Consider the following 18,497-nt stretch of genomic DNA (forward strand, 5'->3'; position numbering starts at 1 on the left):
AGCCTGACAGACACCCTCTTAATACAGTGATCAAAGTGAACATCACCAGTGATGGAACAAATCGGAATTATGAGTGCCTGATGGGATGCAGGGTGCAGTGATATCTGTGCTATTCCTGCTAAGGGTGCATGAACTGAAACTAATCAGACAAAGGCCAACTGAGGGGCATTCTGTAAATTCCCTGGCCCCTACTCTTCAACGGTGAAGCCATGAATGCCGAGGAGAGGCTAAGGAGCCATTCCGGACTAAAGGAGGCTAAGAAGACCTGATGACTGAAGCCAAGGGTCACTGCCGTCTGCTGTTAAGGACTTCACGGGGACAGCGGGTCTGAGGGTTGGATGGGGATTGTGCGTCAGGGTTCGTTTCAGTCTTGGTGATTGTGTTGTCGTTATGTAGGAGAAAGGCCTTATTTGCAGGAAATACACATCAAAGTATTTAGAAGTGATGGAGCATCAGGTCAGCAGCTCATTCTCACTTAGGTCAGGAAAAAAATGCTTTGTATTATACTCCAGCTCTTTGTAAGTTCGTGATTGTTTCTAAATTTAAAAAAAAATTAATGATAATACTCTTGTGCTTGTCAGTGTTCTGGCTGAATCAAGTTAGCATGGCATGAATGTGCCTTTAGCACGAAGTATATATTAAAAATGGAACAGTCAAATCAGGGCACAGTTCATTTCTTGGTGAATACCTCTTAAGATATCTTTTCATTGTTGGAAAATATCCATGATATTTGATGATTCTAAAAACAAAAACAACATGGATACTTAAGAGGGGTTATGAAATATAGGCCATTTATTTCAGAAAGCTAGAGAAAATTGTGTTTATCACATTGGTCTTATTTGAGGAACAGAACCTTTTAAAGAAAATCTTTATTTTTGAGGTCAGATACATTCACTAGGTTTTAATCAGACTTTGATTCAGAGAATTAGTTGCCATCAACCTGAGTTGTTTATTCAGAAAGGAGACCTACCTTGTCTTCCTTTGAGAGTGAACTCACGTCTCTGCTGGGGGTTTTTAAGTACTTGCAGCAAATCAGTGGTTAGTGATATGATTAATCTTCATGAAAGCATCTTGGAAATGATTAGTATCCTTAGACAAAAAAAAAAAAATTTGCCATAAATTGTTGATGAAAGTGACTGCTTCCAAATGTGCACTGTCTCTGAGAGTCATAGAAGCCTCTCTGGGCTCTTTAGCTGATTTTTTTGTGGACTGCATAGCATTTCAGAGGCCTGCAGGTAAACGGTAAACCTTCACGGGCTACACACGTGTAAAGTCCTGGAGGGGAGGACCCCACCTTGGCCATCAGGAACTTAGCAGTGTTGGAACCTGCAGCCGGGGTGGGGTTGGGGTGGGGGTGTGGAGTTCCACAGTCAGCTGGTTGTGTCGCAGACTGGTTGTGTTGCAGACCTCATTCCTAGGGCAGCAGATTGCAGTTCTGAGCCACAGGCCCTGACCTGGCCTGCTTCCCAGACAACACAAGTATGAAGACTGCATTTACTCAGACTAGCCCTGCCTCAGATGAACTTGCTCTTACGGGAGGAGGGGGAGGCCTGCCGTTTTTGTCAGTGATCTCTTGTCCCCATCACTCTGTCTTCTTGCCCAGGGGCCTGTGGGAGCCACCAAGGGAGCTGCTTTCTCACAAGTGGAGTGGTTTCTCTTTATTTAGTTCAGTCTGCAGTTCAGCTGCCTGGGAGGTGGAAGAGGAATCTTCTCCCCCAGTCCCAGCGGGGATTAGAGCTGGGACTAAAATGTTTCCTTTTGTTTCCTTCTAAATAAAGCTAAGATAAAGCTTGTGTGTGTGTGTGACAAATAAGTCAGCTTTTTGTAGCTGGGGAGAAGTCTGAAGGATGTAAATGAAGGCAGACCAACACTTCAGAGTGAGGTTTAACATCTAAATAAGTGAACTGGCAGGAGGTCTCAGGCCTGTCTCCTCTTTGCGTGGGACACTGTTCCTTCCACCTTCCTCCCTGAGCAGAAAACACCTTCTCATGGGAAAAAAGTGGATAATTCTTTCTAGGCCTATGTGATGTTCCTCCTGGAAATAGTTGGTTAAATGAGTGATGGCTTAGGGGAGGGTTTGCTCTGTTTGCTTCCCTTTATTTCTGTTTAGTGTTGTATTGCTGGGCCTGAGGGGTCCAAGAGTCAGGTTGAGGTCCTTGTTGGCACATTTGTCTCCTTCATTTCCTGTTAAATGTAGGCGCAGGTTCAGAAGATGAAAGACCTGCTCAATAACGTGGCCTCTGATGAAGCTAACTTAGAAGCCAAAATTGAAAAGAGGAAATTAGAGCTGGAAAGAAATCGGAAGCGACTCCAGACTCTGCAGAGTGTCAGGTAGATATGAACACCTGAAGAGTAAGTAGAAGGCTATCTCTGGAAGTTAAAGCAGTCTGAGGGAGTATATCGTCAGTGGTATTAACCTTTCAAGCAGTGGGAAAAGGCTTGCATAAGGATGTCCCTGCTGTAGAGTGTACGTGTGTTTCTAACAAATACACTGCTAAACTCATTCTCTTTTCTGCTTTCAATATGTCTGGAAAACTGCTTAGTTCTTGAACCTCCCGTCTAGGTTTTATAGCTTCTTGGAACGCAAGGCAAAGTAAGTAAATCCAGATGGCGAAAGTTATGCAAGGCCGGGCTCCTAAGATCTGTGTCTTGCCATAAATTAGATGGAAACAGAAACATACTCCCATTTTTTGGTTTGAATAGATTTTAGAGTTTTGTAATTCCTCTTTCTCCCGACTTTCCCTTTCAAGTGTGTGCCTCACGTTTCCTTGGAGCACACTGCCCCCCCTCTTCTCGCGCCCTCCCTCCTTCTCTCCCTCTCCCTCTCTCTCTCTGTACTCTCCTTCCCTTGCTTTGTTTCTCTGTTGCTCTTCCTCCCTTTTCATTTTCCCTTGTTTTTCTCTCTTTACTCCCTCCTCTCTCCAGCTGCTGCATTTGCTCTGAATTCGCTCTGAACATGTCTTGCTTTTTTGGGATACTGGTATCTGGCCCACATGCTGGCTCCTGTCCTGAGATCTGCAGGAAGGCAGCACCTGGGGGCAGCAGACAGTAACCCAGGGAGCACCAAAGCTTCCACCTCGCCAAGGGCAAGCCCACACCCCTGGCCTCTAGATCAGGGCCACCAGATAGATTTGCTTCATTAAAAACTTCTACCTTTCAAGTGTACATTCATTTTTGTTAAGTCTCAGATCTTTTTGATAGGAAAATTTCTGTTTTCCTCTAGTCCAAAAGATTATAAATTATTTTCTAGTTTATCTGTTTATATATTTTTTAATTTTTAAATTTTATTTTGGCTGCGCCATTCAACATGTGGGATCTTAGTTCCCTGACCAAGGATCGAACTTGTGCCCCCTGCATTGGGAGTGCAGAGTCTTAACTGCTGGACCTCCAAGGAGGTTCCTATCTGTTTATATTTTTAAAAGAACAGAGTTTTCCCTTTAAGATCAGTAATAAGAGAAAAAAGAAAATTCAGCAGATCAGTTGAAACAGGTTTTTATGCTATGGTTTTATTTTTAAGTTTTATTTTGTTTAAAAACTTAGCTTTAATATGTAGCAACCTATGTTTCTCTTTTTAGGGGACTGTTTAAATTTTGGACCATCCAGACAGCAGAATCTTATGCCCAACTGAGATAATGCATATATTTAACTTACTGATTTTTAGGGATGTGTACAGTATATGATTATTTTTTAAACTCTGTATTGAAATCTGTGCCATATTGAGTGAAAAAAAGACCTCAGAGCTTCATTTAAGATGCTTAATGTTTGTTAAAAAGGATTGCATTTCTGTATGTATCTATGGATAGAAAAGTCTGGAAAGATGTATGTCATTTATTAAGTACTAATACCTGGTGATGGGATTATGAGTAATTTTAATTTTATTCTTAATACTTTCAATATTATTTCTAGTTTTTACAAAGAGCATGTCTTAATTTTTGATTAAAAGTAATTTCATTTGGAAACTTATCTAGTGGCGCACTGGTTGGGAATCTGCCTGCCAATGCAGGGGACACGGGTTTGATCCCTGGCCTGGGAAGATCCCACATGCCTTGGAGCAACTAAGCCCATGCGCCGCAACTACTGAGCCTGTGCTCTAGAGCCCTGAGAGCTACAGCTACTGAAGCCTGCGCACCTAGAGCCCATGCTCCACAAGAGAAGCCACCACAATGAGAAGCCCATGCACCACAACGAAGAGTAGCCCCCGCTCGCTGCAATAGAGAAAGCCAGCGTGCAGCAACAAAGACAATAAATAAATAAGTAAATTTATAAAAGGAAAAGAAATACATGTAATGGTTAAAAAAAAGTATCTTCATTTTGTGGGGAGGGAAGATAAAAGGGGAAATTAGCTTTAGTTATAAGAATGAAGAACCTTCTCTACTTAAAGGCTTTCCAAAGAAAACTGGACGGAGTCTGGAGCTCTGAATACCAATTTCAAACTACTATATATTTGTATATTGATTAATCCTTCACTTTTTATTTCATTTTGTTTTTCTAGGCCAGCCTTTATGGATGAATATGAGAAGACTGAGGAAGAATTGCAGAAGCAGTATGATGTTTATCTAGAGAAATTTCGAAATCTGGCTTATCTGGAACAGCAACTCGAGGATCATCACAGGATGGAGCAAGAGAGGTTTGAGGTGAATGCTCAGCGGTTCTTCTGGATGATGATTCCTTCTGGTGTGTCACTTTGACATGCTAGTTTGTAAATATCATTGTGAAAAGAATATCCGATGAATGTTTTTTCTCCCTGATTGGGCTATGGATTGCTCATGTGATTCTTCTGGTTTTCTGGTTGTGTAGCCTGGACTCCAGGGTTGTCAAATCTCATAGTAGGTTGTCACCAGAGTTTGAGCGGTTAGGACTACAGATAGGGCCAGCACATGACCTGTGCAGTTGGATGCAACTGCATACTTAGAAGGGTCTGAGCTTCCTTTAATGTTTTGCTGTCACCATCTTGAAATTCTTAATAATTTTTAACTTCATTTTATTTTGCACTGAGTCCCACAAAGTATGTAACATGTCTTGAGGACAGATCTAAAAACTTGTTTGATTACTTCACTTAAAGATTTTCAAGCCCTGTAATTGAATCACGCAGACTAGCTTTTCAGAAATTGCTTTATAAAGAAGAATTGTAGTTTATTGATTATTATGGGAAACATGTACTACCTAAAACCTAACCAGCTGTCTTGCAGGTTCCTCTCATCCCAGTGTGTAGGCCATTTAGGAAAGAGTATTTCAGATCCCAGCATCAGTTGATAAATATGGAATCAGAGCAAAGGAAGTTGGAGCAAGTTGCTGTCATTTTGACTTGCCCTTATCCCTTAGGGATATTTTTGCTTAACCCAAGAATAGTCATTTGGAATCTGTGTTCATGGTGAGACTGGTCTACAATCTCCCTTTCCCGTGCTGTACTTGACAGCTTTTACAAACCTGGACATTTGAATTAGGTGACACTACTTTGTTGTCCAGGAGGTCTGGCTGTGAGTAACCAGCACCTTCACCTGGACACGTTTATCTGGATGAGGAACCTGTTACCGCTCTTGCTCCTCCATGGCAGGGGCAGGCCATGGAGAAACAGGGGGTCCGGGACAGGCACGTTTTGAGGGCAATGAAAAGACCCTGAGGTTCTGGACATTTTAAACATTGGAAAGAGCAGTAAAGAGACAGTGAAAATAAACTGACCATTTTGTGCTGTCATCTGGGCCACCCCTGGGCTCAGAGAATGTACCAAAGGACATGCCTCAGGATGCAAGTAGGTGGCCCAGGTTACTTCTGAGGGGCCCCTTCCTGCCCATCCTCACTTCAACAAGTACATACCCTCTTTTTCTCCTGTGCTCACGGCTACTCCCTATGCTTCTAATTCTTGGTCCCTCAAAATATCTCATGCATGAAACAGTGCTTCCTTTTTAATGTTTATAACAACAACACATTTTTAAAAGCCAATTTCTTCTCCCATTCTCTCTCGACAATAATCAGGGTCATGTTTTGTAACCTAACTCAAGTATTAGCTTTTTTTTATACCCTAGGAATTAAGACTAGTATTTCTTTCTTTCGTTTCCTATCTGATCACTGCCACCATTTAGCACCTTTCAGGATGAGAATTGTGTAGGGCAGAAAAATGATAAAATTCGTGCTTTATTTTAAGAGCAGGAGGCCCATAGTTGATGCATATGTTCCTGTGTCCACATCCCACACAGGCACACACGATGGGCATCTCGTGTTGTCAGTTTTCTTCAGAGGCAGTGACATATAATGGGAGGAGTCTGGCTTTGGAAGCCAGTCAGGCCCATCTTGGGCCAGTGGTGTCACTTCCAGGAGCCCGCCTTTACATAGAGCTGGCAGAGTGATGACGGAGAAGAGGTGTCAAGTTTCCCATGCAGTGTTAGTTCCCTTCCCCTTCCTGTACTTTAGTCTTTTCTGTTTCTGTATCACAGATTTAGCAGTACTTACTCACATGGTAAAGAATAATAAAACAGTCCAAAAAGGGTCATTTCTTCTGGATCTTGTTTTTCCTGCTCCATAGGAAGCTGAAAACACTCTCCGTCTGATGCAGAACAAGCTAAAGGAGGAAGAAAAGCGACTGCTCAAGAGTGGAAGTAAGCCCATGCTTTTTAAATGGACATGCTTATTCTGGACTAGTGTTTTCAGCCTTGGAAAACTTACATGTATATTTTACTCATTTTCAAAAGGCAATTTCTCACAACTTTTATATCAGGTACCATTTTAATTCACTCAGGAGCTCAAGAGACTATTTTAAATTATGTAGCATTTAGAGCACATTTGGTGTTCGTGCCAATTGAAATACTGTTTTCCCCTGTTTAAATAATACAGTTAGTTTGAATTACATATAATTGTAGAAGAAAATTAGCTCTTGTAGGTCTGTAGGGTTCTGTATTTCAGGGCAAACCCAGGGACAGCACGTATCATGACGCAGCACAAGGACATGTGCTTGAAGGTAGCCCCCACCACACACACCTGTTGTATGTCTCCCTTCCCCACCACACACATACCTGTCCTGTGTCCCCCTCCCCTACCACACACAGGTGTGTCGTATGTCACCCAATAATCCATTGTTTTTCATCCAGGCTCTCACTTGTAGAGACGTGGGGGTGACCTACAAGTAAGACCTAGATTCTGGGAGGGAATGTTCCCGTGACTGGTTAGCACACTTCATCCATGAACTTCACTAAGGTGTCAAGTCGGCCTTGGGAGCAGCAGCAGCACGTAATCTTCATGCGGAATTGACGCTTTGTCTCATAGAGTTACTTCTCTTGCTTGTTTCTCTTTTCTTGTGATGGTTTATTCTCTCGTGCTTTTGGGTAGTATACCTGGGACAGCAGGCATGCTTGCACCCACATGCGTGCGCTATCTTTTCCCTTTGTATCTCTTTCCTATTGTACTTGTTCTGTGCCTCTCTCTCCTGAATCTCAGGAAACTCTGGAAAGAGAGTAGGGACTGCTAGGAAATTCTCTAGGGACAAATTTAGAAAATTCCAAGGGCCTCTCTAGCCAAAGCAGCCCCTCACCTTTATGGTTCCAGGTCGGTTAGGAGTGCCTGAAGCAGCCCTGAATGAGAAGCCTGCATGGAGTTTATTCCCTTCCAAGAGGCCCGGCACAGGTAAGAGCCTGGTTGGTTGGCTGCATCCTGCTCTGCCCTGGACCAGCACATTAAGACCTTTCTCAGTGATCTTGCTTTACTCTTGAACTCAAACTCTAATTTTGTGATCCTTAGGTTTGGGATTTCATGAAGGACAGAGATTCTCAGGAGTATGTGTGATTTAGTTTTTTTAAAAAAAACAATTTCCAGTTTAAACCAACTTAATGAAGGAAAGTGCTTAATTTAGCAATTTTTGAGCAAGGAAGTTAGGAAAATATTTACAAAGGACCATTCTCAGTTCTTTTCATCCTGAGCTTCTTAAGATGCCCTGTCTTTCTTTGCTTTTCGGCACATGTGGGAACATTGCCCAGAGTTTTGGGATGTAAAGGAGGAGAGAGATACAGGAAGACTCTCTGAACTTTTCTCCATCTATGAAAGACTTCTCTGAACAGAGAAATCTAATAGTACATAAACATGAATCAGGGGCGAGAATTAGGAAAATCCAAGAGCTGGAGAGAACATCTTGTTCAGGCCATTCTGCAGGCAGCTAATGCAACCCAGCAAAGCATTACTGAGTATCTGTTCTGGGTGCTAAGGACAAACCAGTGGACAACAGACAGGGATCCTTGCCTTAAATGATTTGATGTGCTAGTGACATGCTAGGGGACAAACAATAAGCAAGCTGTTAGTGGAAGGTGAAAAATGCCATGGGGGAAAAAGTGGAGCAGGTAAGAGGCATAGGGAAGCTGTAATAGAATTGCAGTTTTAAAGAGGAGTCAGGATAGACCTCACCAGGAGATGCTATTTAAGCAAAGACTGAATCAGTAAAGCTGGGGAGAAGGGAGTTACCAGATGGGGAAAATCCCAGAAAGGCTGGGAGCCAGAGCCCAAGGGTGAGTTTTGCTGACTGAGGAAATATATGAACATATGGGGCTCAAGCTGAGGCCCATTAGATGAGCTGGAAGGTGGGTCATGTGCTTGAGGGGCTCACATCCGATGGAGACCGTCTTCTCAGTTAAGCAGGAGGTGAAGTCATCTCAGAGTTGGCTTTGGGGTTTGGAGTAAGAGGTTTGAGGAAGAGAAAGTTTGAGTAATTAGAGATGGGAGAGTGCAATAGGCCCCAGAGATTAAAAAGGCAAAGTGCTCTATTCAGATGCCCAGTAATAAAAGTCAAGGGCGACTCTTCTTGTTCCCACCATCCTTTTAAACTTTGTTGCTGGTGGTAAATTTATAATTGTACAGAGGTAGGATTCAAGCACTGTAGCATTAGGAACTTAAAGGATCCTCTGAACTTATAACATGACCCAGGAATTTCTAGAAAGTGACTGAATGCCTTGCTGTGGTTCCATTTTTGTGGTGCAGTGGAGAGCATGTTGCGCACATTTACCGCCTGCCTGCTGTGTCGTGTGTTGTGCCGGCGCACAGTGGTGGAAGAGGCTCTCAGGGGCTCCATGTCTAGGACTGCACCATTGGTACCTGGCCATGAGCTGGTGTTTCTGAGCACTTGAAACATGGCTAGTCCAAATTGAGATGCACTGTTTGTGCAGATTTTGAAGACTTAGTATAAAAGAAAAGTAAAATTACTCATTTATACTTTTTTTATTGGTTACTTATTGAAATGACATTTTAGGCATTTTGGGTTAAATAAAACATTGTTAAAACTAATTCATCTATTTCTTTTTGCTGTAATGTAGTTACTAGAAAATTTTAACTTACATTTTGGGCTGGCATATTTCTGTTGGACAGTGTTGATCTAAAAGGAGAAACAAAGAAACTGCATACAGTGTTAGTGGGTATGAAGTATATTTCATTGTGGTTTTGACTTGAATTTCTCTGATAGCTGATGAAATGGAGCATCTTTTCATCTACTTATTGGCTGTCTGTATATTTTCTTCGGAGAGATCTATTCAAGTCGCTTGCACACTTTTAAATTGAGTTACTGTCTTACTGTTGAGTTATATATTCTAGATACTAGACCCTTATGTGATTTGTGATTTGCAGATATTTTCTTTGATTCCCTGGACTGCCTTTTAACTTTCTTAATGCTGTCCTTTGCTGTACAAAGTTTTAATGAAGTACAGTTTATTGGTTTATTTTGTTGCTTGTGCTTTTAGTGTTGTATTTAAGAAACTGCTGAATTGAAGGTCACCAAGATTTACCCCTATGTTTTCTTCTAGGAGTTTTATAGTTTTAACTCTTACATTTAGGTCTCTGACTCATTTTGAGTTAATTCTTGTATATAGTGTGATGTAGGGGTCCAACCTCATTCTTTTGCGTGTTGCTGTCCATTTGTCCCAGCACCATTTTTTAAAGAGTCTATTCTTTCCCCGTTGAATCATCACAGCACCCTTGTTGGCTGTACTCAGTTTAATGTGTCACTGACAACTCGGTGATTTCAGTGTCAGTATGTGTTAACTTTAGTTTACATGCTTGGTTCTCAGTCTGTTGCTGTGAGTTGTCAGAAGAAATCGTACTGAGCCTGAGGTACCTGTACTAATTTTGGTTTAAAATTCATAACATCATTTGCTTTATATTGCATGGGGTGAAGATTTAATGTCATAATTTTCCTGGAGGAAGTAAAAAAATAAAAAGTGAACTAATCTGAATAGCGATTTCACTTTATGGTCATTAATTTGTGTTAATATCTAATCACATTCTCTGTAATGGCTTTTATAAGGTGGTAGTTTGGGGATCAGTTGTACTGCAGTCCTTGCAGGATGCTCTTATTGACACTTTCTCCAGCTCCCAGCTTTGCCCATTCATGCTGTAGAGCAGAGCTCTTCTTTCCAGGGCTAAAGGAAGCAGAAAACTTTCCCTCAGTGCCCAGCTAGATGCAGCTGCCATTTCATTACTCTCTTACAGCCAGAGCTAAGCAGTGCATTTTCATAGACAATTACTCTACTTCCAAACTGTCTTAAGAGTCGGAGATCAGAACAGCAACTGCATTCTTCCAGTTTCATCATTCTAAAACCTCTGTCACTCTCTGGGCACAGAGAAGTTGGGCTGGGCAGTGAAAGCTTTTTCTCCCCACTGTGGAAACTCTCCTTCTGTAGGTTTACATTAGAAAATATTCATCCTGCACAAGACTCCAGAGGAGTATTTAAGAAATTAATGTAAAAGGCCATTGCATTGAGAATGACCTTTCTTTATCTTTATAATGAATTTCCTCCAGGAAAGAATGTTATGAGCACCAATTTTTGTTGCCAGTCACCAGGCAGCCATCTTTCCCAGGCAGCCCAGTCAGGCCCTTCCTGGCCTGGCTCCTTCTTGTTTCCAGGCTTGTTTTGATACAGTTGCTGACCTTTTCAGTGGGCTCTGCTTCCTTCTCCCTGTTATCCTCAAGGAGCTCGAGTTCTGATAACACAGCCTAAGACTGAACAGAGAATGGTTTTTTGCCCCCCCAACTAACGAAGAACTACCAGCTCTGGCTAGTCAGTATTTCAGTTTTACATACCAGAATAGTGTTTCTAACTGATATAACTCACCCGCATTTTTCTTGCTTTGGAAAATTGTTTTTAAAAAAACATTGTCTACATTGTCTTCACTAAGTATCTACAGGCAACTCCCGAGAGCCTTGTAGAATCAAATGCATCAAAACAAAGGCTGAGCAACACAGACAGCTTTTCACAAGAGCCTTATTGGACAAAAAATGTTTTATGGGTAATGACGGAGCTGCCCTTTCGTTTTGCCTGCTTGTGTCCCCGCCAGGTAACGATGACTCCGACATTGACATCCAGGAGGATGACGAGTCAGACAGTGAACTGGAAGAGCGACGGCTGTCCAAGCCGCGGACAGCCATGGAGGTGCTCATGCAAGGTACCATGGCAGCTCTCGTACCCCCTGCCCTGCACCCCGCACCCCCTACACTGCGCCCTGTCACAGGAAACAGTGGTTGGGTTTAGGTCAGGGCTGCCTGGCTTCGAGGCCCATAAGCGCACTGCCCTGTTGTTTATCAGGATTTGGCTCTTAACGTGCTCAGTGGTGGTCTTTGCTGGTAATACTCTTACCTTTGGCCCCAAGAATAGCCAGTCTTATTATGGTTTGGTATGTCTCACAGAGGCTGCGGAACGCACTGCCTCTGCCACTGAGCTGAATTCTGCCCTTTTTGGGTCCAAACTGCTCTCAGTGCAGTTATGTCCATTATGGCCAGAGAATTAATACACAAATAAGGGACTTATACAAGCATCTCTGCTGTTAAAAAATGTTCTCCTGTTTTCTTCTTTCTCACTGCAAAAGATTCAAACAATAAAATATGTAGAGCAAATGTGGGTTCTCCTCTGGGGCCCTCCTCATGTCGCACTCTCTAATCCTGCAGGGGTCATGGCCAGTGGCTTAGGGCTGAGTCCTTCCAAAGTGCCTTTCCAAACATATACATGTGCACGCACGCGCGCACGTACATACACGCACGCGCACACACACACTCGATCAGACATGAACACAAAGATCATCTGAAACATTTTTTAACCTAAATGGCACCAGACTGTATTTATGGTTCTGTACTTGGTTTTTAAAATTATTATTTAATATGCTGGAACTCTTCCTATGTCAGTAAAACATGAATGTGCTTCGTTCTTTTTGACAGCTGCATAGTATTCCATACTGTGGCTGTACCCGTCTTTATTTGGGCGTTCCATATTGATAGATATTTAAGTATATCAATATTTCCACTCTTTTCCTTATATATACTTCTTTCCACATATCTACAAGTGTTTCTTTAAGTTGCATCATTGAAAGTGGAATTCTTAGATCAAAGGTTATATAAATTATTTTGATAGATACTAAAGTAAATTGTCCTATATTTGCCTTTAAAACATTTCTTATCTACTACCTGTTAATTTTTGGAGCAAAATTACATTTTTATGTACACAATACTTTTAAATGGTAAATAATCTTTATTGTTTTATAGTAACTTCTATGTTAACTGCTTTCTCTTATTCTAGGCTCAGCTATTTTTATTATTACATTTCATTTTTTTCATAGGATAATTAGATGCTCTGATTTCCCTTTTCTTCCTTTTATTTTTTAACAGCTTCATGATATAAATAGAGGTTAGAGGTTATGACTCCTGTTCTGTAGATGGGGGCCATGGCTCTAAAAAGGTATGAGATCAGCTCAGTAGAACCTAGTAAGGGTACTGGTGCTCCTATTCTCCTGCTGACCACTCAGCCTGCAGAAGTAAAATAACAGGGTTCATTTCCAAAAACTGTAAATAAGTTCTTCAAATAACACAAGAGCTGTATTTTTTTTTTTAATGAATTTATTTATTTATTTATTGGCTGCGTTGGGTCTTCATTGCTGTACACGGGCTTTCTCTAGTTGCGGCGAGCAGGGGCTACTCTTCATTGTGGTTTGCGGGCTCTTCATTGCAGCAGCTTCTCTTGTTGTGGAGCATGGGCCCTACGCACGTGGGCTTCAGTAGTTGCGGCACATGTGCTCAGTAGTTGTGGCGCATGGCCTTAGTTGCTCTGTGGCATGTGGGATCTTTCTGGAGCAGGGCTCGAACCCATGTCCCCTGCATTGGCAGGCAGATTCCTAACCACTGTGCCACCCAGGAAGTCCAAGAGTTATGTTTTATCTGACCAAGGGAGCGTGTCCATGAATGGCTTTTGGTGGCCATCTCTAGGCCCACCCTGAGTAAACGCCTCTGAGCTGCCCTTGCTGCCTTTCTCCTAAGGCCTGGCCCCGGCATCCCTGGTGGCCCTTTCTCAGCCTTTGGGTGAGTGCAGCTCTCTGCCTCCATCCAGCAAGGATGGCTCCTGAGTTTTCGCAGAAGTCACATCTAGACAACATCGACTTCCAAAGGAGGAATGGAGAATCACTTTGATAATGATAATGTTTTGAAGGATAAATTTAGGTGATACTTAAATATTTTTACTTTTTGAAGCTCAGACATAGATCCAAGTACAAGTGACACTGGCCCATAAAGGGAGAAAATATTTCTTTTTTCAACAGAGAGCACATCTGTCCCATCGCCTGTATACTAATAATGGGGTTCAGTGATTTTTCCCTAAAACACTTACAAGATGCATATTTATTTTTCTGATTTATGACTTATGCTCATGTTTTGTTGCCCTTTTCCTCTTTTTCAAAGCGGAAATGCAAAAAATCTTACTATTACACTTCTGATTAGTTGGATGCTACTTAAGTCAGTTTTTTAGTGTGATTCTTCTTTTTCCCACTTTTCTAAAGGAAGCGGATCTTGAATGCCATTTCCTGCCTTGTCTTACAAGGTTTTCGTACTCTCTTTGTGCCTTTGTTCTCCTCAGGACGACCCAGCAAGCGCGTCGTGGGCACAATGCAAGGTGGAGACTCAGACGCCGACGTGAGTCCTGACCAGCTCCCTGAGTGCTCCTGGTCTTGGGGGTCTTGCGCCAGCCTCGTAGGCAAGGTTGGCTGAAGTGCTAAGTGCCTCTGTCCAGCTTAGCACCAGGTCCTGCTTCTCAGCCCGGCCCGTCACTGGGTTTGTGGCGGAGTCTGGCCTCCCAAGGAGCTGGACTCTCTTCTTTGCTTGTTGATGGCTCTTCTCTTTTTCAGTGAACATTCTTGCCCTACTTTTTTTTTCCTTCTCATTGTTCTTTCCATTCTCACTTTCCAAAGATGGAAGCAGCACCAGCTCTCTTAGGTAAATGCAAGACTTCCAGCTCCAAGAAGCAGGTTGGTTTTCATTTTCACCTCATCCGCGCGTGTGTGTGTGTGTGTGTGTGTGTGTGTGTGTGTGTGTGTGCGCGCGTACCACGCAGGGCCAGCAGAGAGCCTTCCCCAGGAGCGATGCTTTGTGTCTGGGGCACAAAGCCACACAGATGGGTTCCCTGTGCTGCTGAGGAGGAGGGGTGAACGCTGAGCCAAGAGACAGGGAAGATCATCAGCCCCTGAGCTGGAACCTGGAAGAGAAAGAATGCTGCTGAGGGCCAGGTCAAGACCAAGGTTTTCTTCAGCTCCATTCTGGGGAGGAAACATAAAAAGCAGGCTCTCCTAAGGCCAGGGCCTGGAGAGGCTGGGCGAGAGGTTGTGATGTCAGGCTGCTGGTCCCTTGAGCATCATTGAGTGAGAAACCAATGGAATGGGGAACCAGGGCATCTTGCTGGGGCCTGGTTGTCGGGGCTGCACTGTTCACTGCTCTGGGCCTGCCTTCTTTGTTGAGTCCCTGGCAGGGCTGTGAGGCCCAAGAGGCAAAGGTGACTGGACTGATGGAGATCACAGACCTCCCAGCAGGCTGGGTGCCATGCATGTGTGGAGCATGGCACTTGTGTCTGCACACAGAGCTTGGGCTGATGTTCTTATACAAAAGATCTGTTTACTAGTACCAATGGTGTATACTGTTAGAGAAATTCACAGGAGGGAGAGGTCACTCAGGTTTGCTGGGCAAGATGCACAGAGAAGATAGGGCCTTGAATTCATAGAAGACAGTCTGTAGAGAAGCAGAGAGACCATATTAAAAACAAATTTATCAAAGTAAGGGATTGGATGGTTAAATAACTTCTATCCATCCATTCTAACCATGGAGACAGAACTAGGGAACGTCTGGTGTGGAAACTCACGGTGCCTGGAGAGCACCATCTGGCCTCTTTTCTTATGATGTGCTTGATCATTTGTATAGCTTTCTACTTTTCTGAGCAAATGCCTTATTTGTAGCTTAAAATCTCCTCTGTGCTTGTTGCCGCTTGTTTATTTCAAGGAGGCTGTTTATTTATTTCAAGGAGGCTGTTTCCACGCATCCACCTGGGCGTGAAAACAACCTCCTTGTCCTTCACCTTTTCACTCATTCACTCACCAGGTCCTTGTTGTATGCCTGTTACATACCATCAGGCACCATCAGGGACTGGGGAACACGGCAATGAACAGAACAAAGCCTCTGTCCTCGTGAGGCTTAAATTGCAGTGGTCATCAAGCAGAAACATTGGGGTCATGGTGGTAAGAAAAATACAGCAGGTTTAGGGAACAGAGTGACAGGGATGAGGGAGGAGGTCAATGTCTCCTGATTGGTTGGGGAAAGTCTCTGATAAGGTAACATTGGGCAGAGGCCTGAGTGGTAGGAGGAAGGTGGTACTGGGGAGGGGCAGTGAGGCCTGGGGAGCATGGTTCCTGCATTCAAGGGCCAGAGGCGGCCGCATGACTGGGATGGAGTGAGCTGGGGCAGGAGCAGCAGGAGAGGCAGCAGGGGCCACGCACAGCTTTGCAGGATGTGACGAGGGCTTGTGCTCTCTGAGTGCAGCAGGGAGGTGCTGAGGAACTGGGAGTTAGGGAGAGCTGACCCGAGCTTCAGGGGAACCAGGTGGTGGCCATCACAGAGGTCTAGTTCAGAGGCAAGGATGGCGGTAGCAGCAAGCTGTTGAGAAGTGGTCAGATTCTGGATGTTTCTAAGGTAAGAACTGTCAGATTTTGTTAATTGGACATGAGGTGTTAGAGAGAAATGGCCTGGTTGTGGCTTAATTGGCTGAAAGTATCGTTTTCACTTCCCGGGAGGGGGCAGACCTGAAGAAGGGCTTTAAAGAGCAGATCAAGAGTCTGGTTTCAGACATTCTCAGTGTGAACTGCCTGCTAAACGTCCATGTGCTGGTGTTAAGTATTTCAAGGGTCAGGTCTGAGCTGGAGATTGAATTTGGGGGAGCCACCCAAAGACCACCATGAGGTTAGATGTGATTGTCTGGGGAGAGGGAGTAGAAAGGGAAGAGAAGAGGCCGAAGGGTGACCCCATATTGCAGAGGTCAGGGAGAGGAAGCAGGTTGGGCAAGCTGGACTGAGAAGACGTGGGAGTGAGGTGGGCAAGCACCCAAGAGGAGGGGGCCTGGAGCACAGAGGGGGAGTCTGGGAGACAGGAGCAGTCCTTTGTCAGATGCAGCCGTGGGTCAAACAGGAGGACGGAGGATTACCCACAGGATCTGAGTCTGTTGAATTTTTCATTCTTGGGGGCCTTGGTGGGGTGAGAGCCTGGCTAGCGGCTACTTCGAGGGCAGCGAGAGGGACAGTGTGAGCACAAAGCTTGTTCTGGGGGTTTGCTGTGTGGCCACAGGAGAACAGGGCAGAGAGCTGCAGAGGAAGTGGGATTACGTTTAAGAGTTTTTTGTTTTGCATTTTTAAAAAGAGGGAAATTGCGGCATGTACGTGTGCTGATGGGAATGGTCTGTATAGAGTGACTGGCCATCCTCACTTACCTGGGATGTAAAGCTTGCAGTTCAAAAAAGCTGGCTGAGTTGGTGACCCTATCTAGATAATGAAAGAAAGAGAGAATGTCTTTTATTTTGCTCCCTACACCCATTTCCTGAGTGGCTTTCCATCCAAAAGCCAAGGTGAGCCCCCCTCCCTCTCTCCAAGCCCCTGCCTTCCATGCTGTCCAGGGGTGGGTGTCTGGGCCTCCATTGCACCTCCGTGCAGACCCAGCGGTGCTCCTGAGACACCAGCAGGAAAGCCACCTGCAGCACCCGCCTTGGCTTGCATGTTGGTATTTAGGGTTACTGGCTGGGAGAGACATTTATATATGTATTCCAGGCTGCAACGTGTAGACACTCGCCCCGTTCTTACGCCCCCACAGCCCGACTGCTGTTCTGCCAAGCTCTTCCTTCATGTGGGTGTGGCTGGTTATCAAGCTACTAGTAAAACAGCAAGGTAGGGTCTCTGCTGACGAGATGGCAGTAATGGGCTGGGGCCCTCAGCTGCACTTGCTGTCTCTTCCTGCAGGAGGACTCAGAGGACAGCGAGATTGGCGTGGAGGACGACGACGACGACGACGACGATTTGGAAGATGAGAGCGTGGCTCTCTCACCAGCGAAGCCCAGTCGAAGAGTCCGGGAACCTGAGCCCCTGGATGAGAGTGACAATGACTTCTGACCGTCTTGCCGAGGGACCCAGGCAGATTAAAATCCTCAGATTTGTAGGTAAAGGAGACATTAACAGGTCAGAAGGAAACAGGCATTTTGTTGGATAAGCCAGCTGGACTCATTGTTAATGAAGCAAAACCTGCTTCTGCTTTAGCCTCCTGTGTGTCACTCCACACACTCCAGAGCTTAACCGAGAACTGGAGCAAACCCCAAAGGAGATTTTTTGGCCTTATCTAGCTCCTAAAACTTGGGAAATGCATGTCTTCTTAGTGATTCACATCCATAGGACAGAAACTTGAGAAAGAACAGCCGATGCTGTTTAAGCCTTGGCTGTTATTTTTGTCACTGTTTTCCTCTAAAAGTCGGCAGGGCCTTCAAGTCCAGACCTGGGGCTGGAACTGGGCACAGGGCTCATTTCAGGAGTTGTGTGGGAGTGTCTGAACTATTCATCATATACAGATCAGAATGTTTATTTTATATTGGTTTTTGATTCTAGCCTTTATTTCACGCTGTAGTCTTATTTTCTTTCTTCTGCATGCTCACGATACCGAACTTTAAATGTATTTTACTAACTAGAATTTTCTGAAAGAAAGTTAGCTAACTCAGATGAAAACCAGCTTTCCTTGAGAGTCAGGCAACAGAGAGATGCTCCCAGTTGTACATACGTTCAAGGCCAGCGTTCCTCCTCAGGAAGGAGCCATTTGATAGAAAAATGCTGGTATGGATTTGTGTTTCTGACTTAAAAAAATGAACCAGAGTTGAATTTGTTAGATTAGCACTAGAAGAATTTCCCTTTTGTGAAGAGAAGTGACAGATAGGTGGAGTTTGTTTTTTGTCTTGTTTTTTTAACATGGAAGACACAGAGGAGTTTTCATTTCAGAAGACTTGTGAAGTTCTGTATCTCTTAATAAATGTATTTAATACCATATTTTTATGTTATTAAGTTTTATTTGACCGTATAATTATTTTATTTATTTGTACCTATAACATAAATACTTATTCAAGAGAAGTTCATGGGTTATTATAGTACATGTAAATTTTAGGAGACTGTTACAATTATTTCTATCTTTACTTTTTTCTTTCTCCAAA

General features: G+C 43.8%; 1 protein-coding gene across 15 annotated transcripts in view; it reads left to right on the top strand.

Annotated features, from left to right (window-relative positions):
* CLUAP1 (clusterin associated protein 1) overlaps positions 1-18,497 on the top strand; it is a 92,774-nt gene that overhangs the window by 24,697 nt on the left and 49,580 nt on the right. For 5 of the 15 annotated variants that reach the window (XM_057747293.1, XM_057747300.1, XM_057747301.1 and 2 more), the window contains 8 exons: positions 2,198-2,331; positions 4,493-4,634; positions 6,521-6,593; positions 7,537-7,614; positions 11,302-11,409; positions 13,860-13,915; positions 14,191-14,247; positions 17,269-18,462. In XM_057747293.1, the coding sequence (XP_057603276.1) occupies positions 2,198-2,331; positions 4,493-4,634; positions 6,521-6,593; positions 7,537-7,614; positions 11,302-11,409; positions 13,860-13,915; positions 14,191-14,247; positions 17,269-17,418 (798 nt within the window). In that variant the 3' untranslated portion in view covers positions 17,419-18,462. The other 10 variants (XR_009055335.1, XM_057747294.1, XM_057747295.1 and 7 more) reach the window with 6 other exon arrangements.

This window comes from Hippopotamus amphibius, chromosome 9 (genome assembly GCF_030028045.1).
Source record: "Hippopotamus amphibius kiboko isolate mHipAmp2 chromosome 9, mHipAmp2.hap2, whole genome shotgun sequence".
In the NCBI taxonomy this organism is placed as follows: Eukaryota; Metazoa; Chordata; class Mammalia; order Artiodactyla; family Hippopotamidae; genus Hippopotamus; species Hippopotamus amphibius.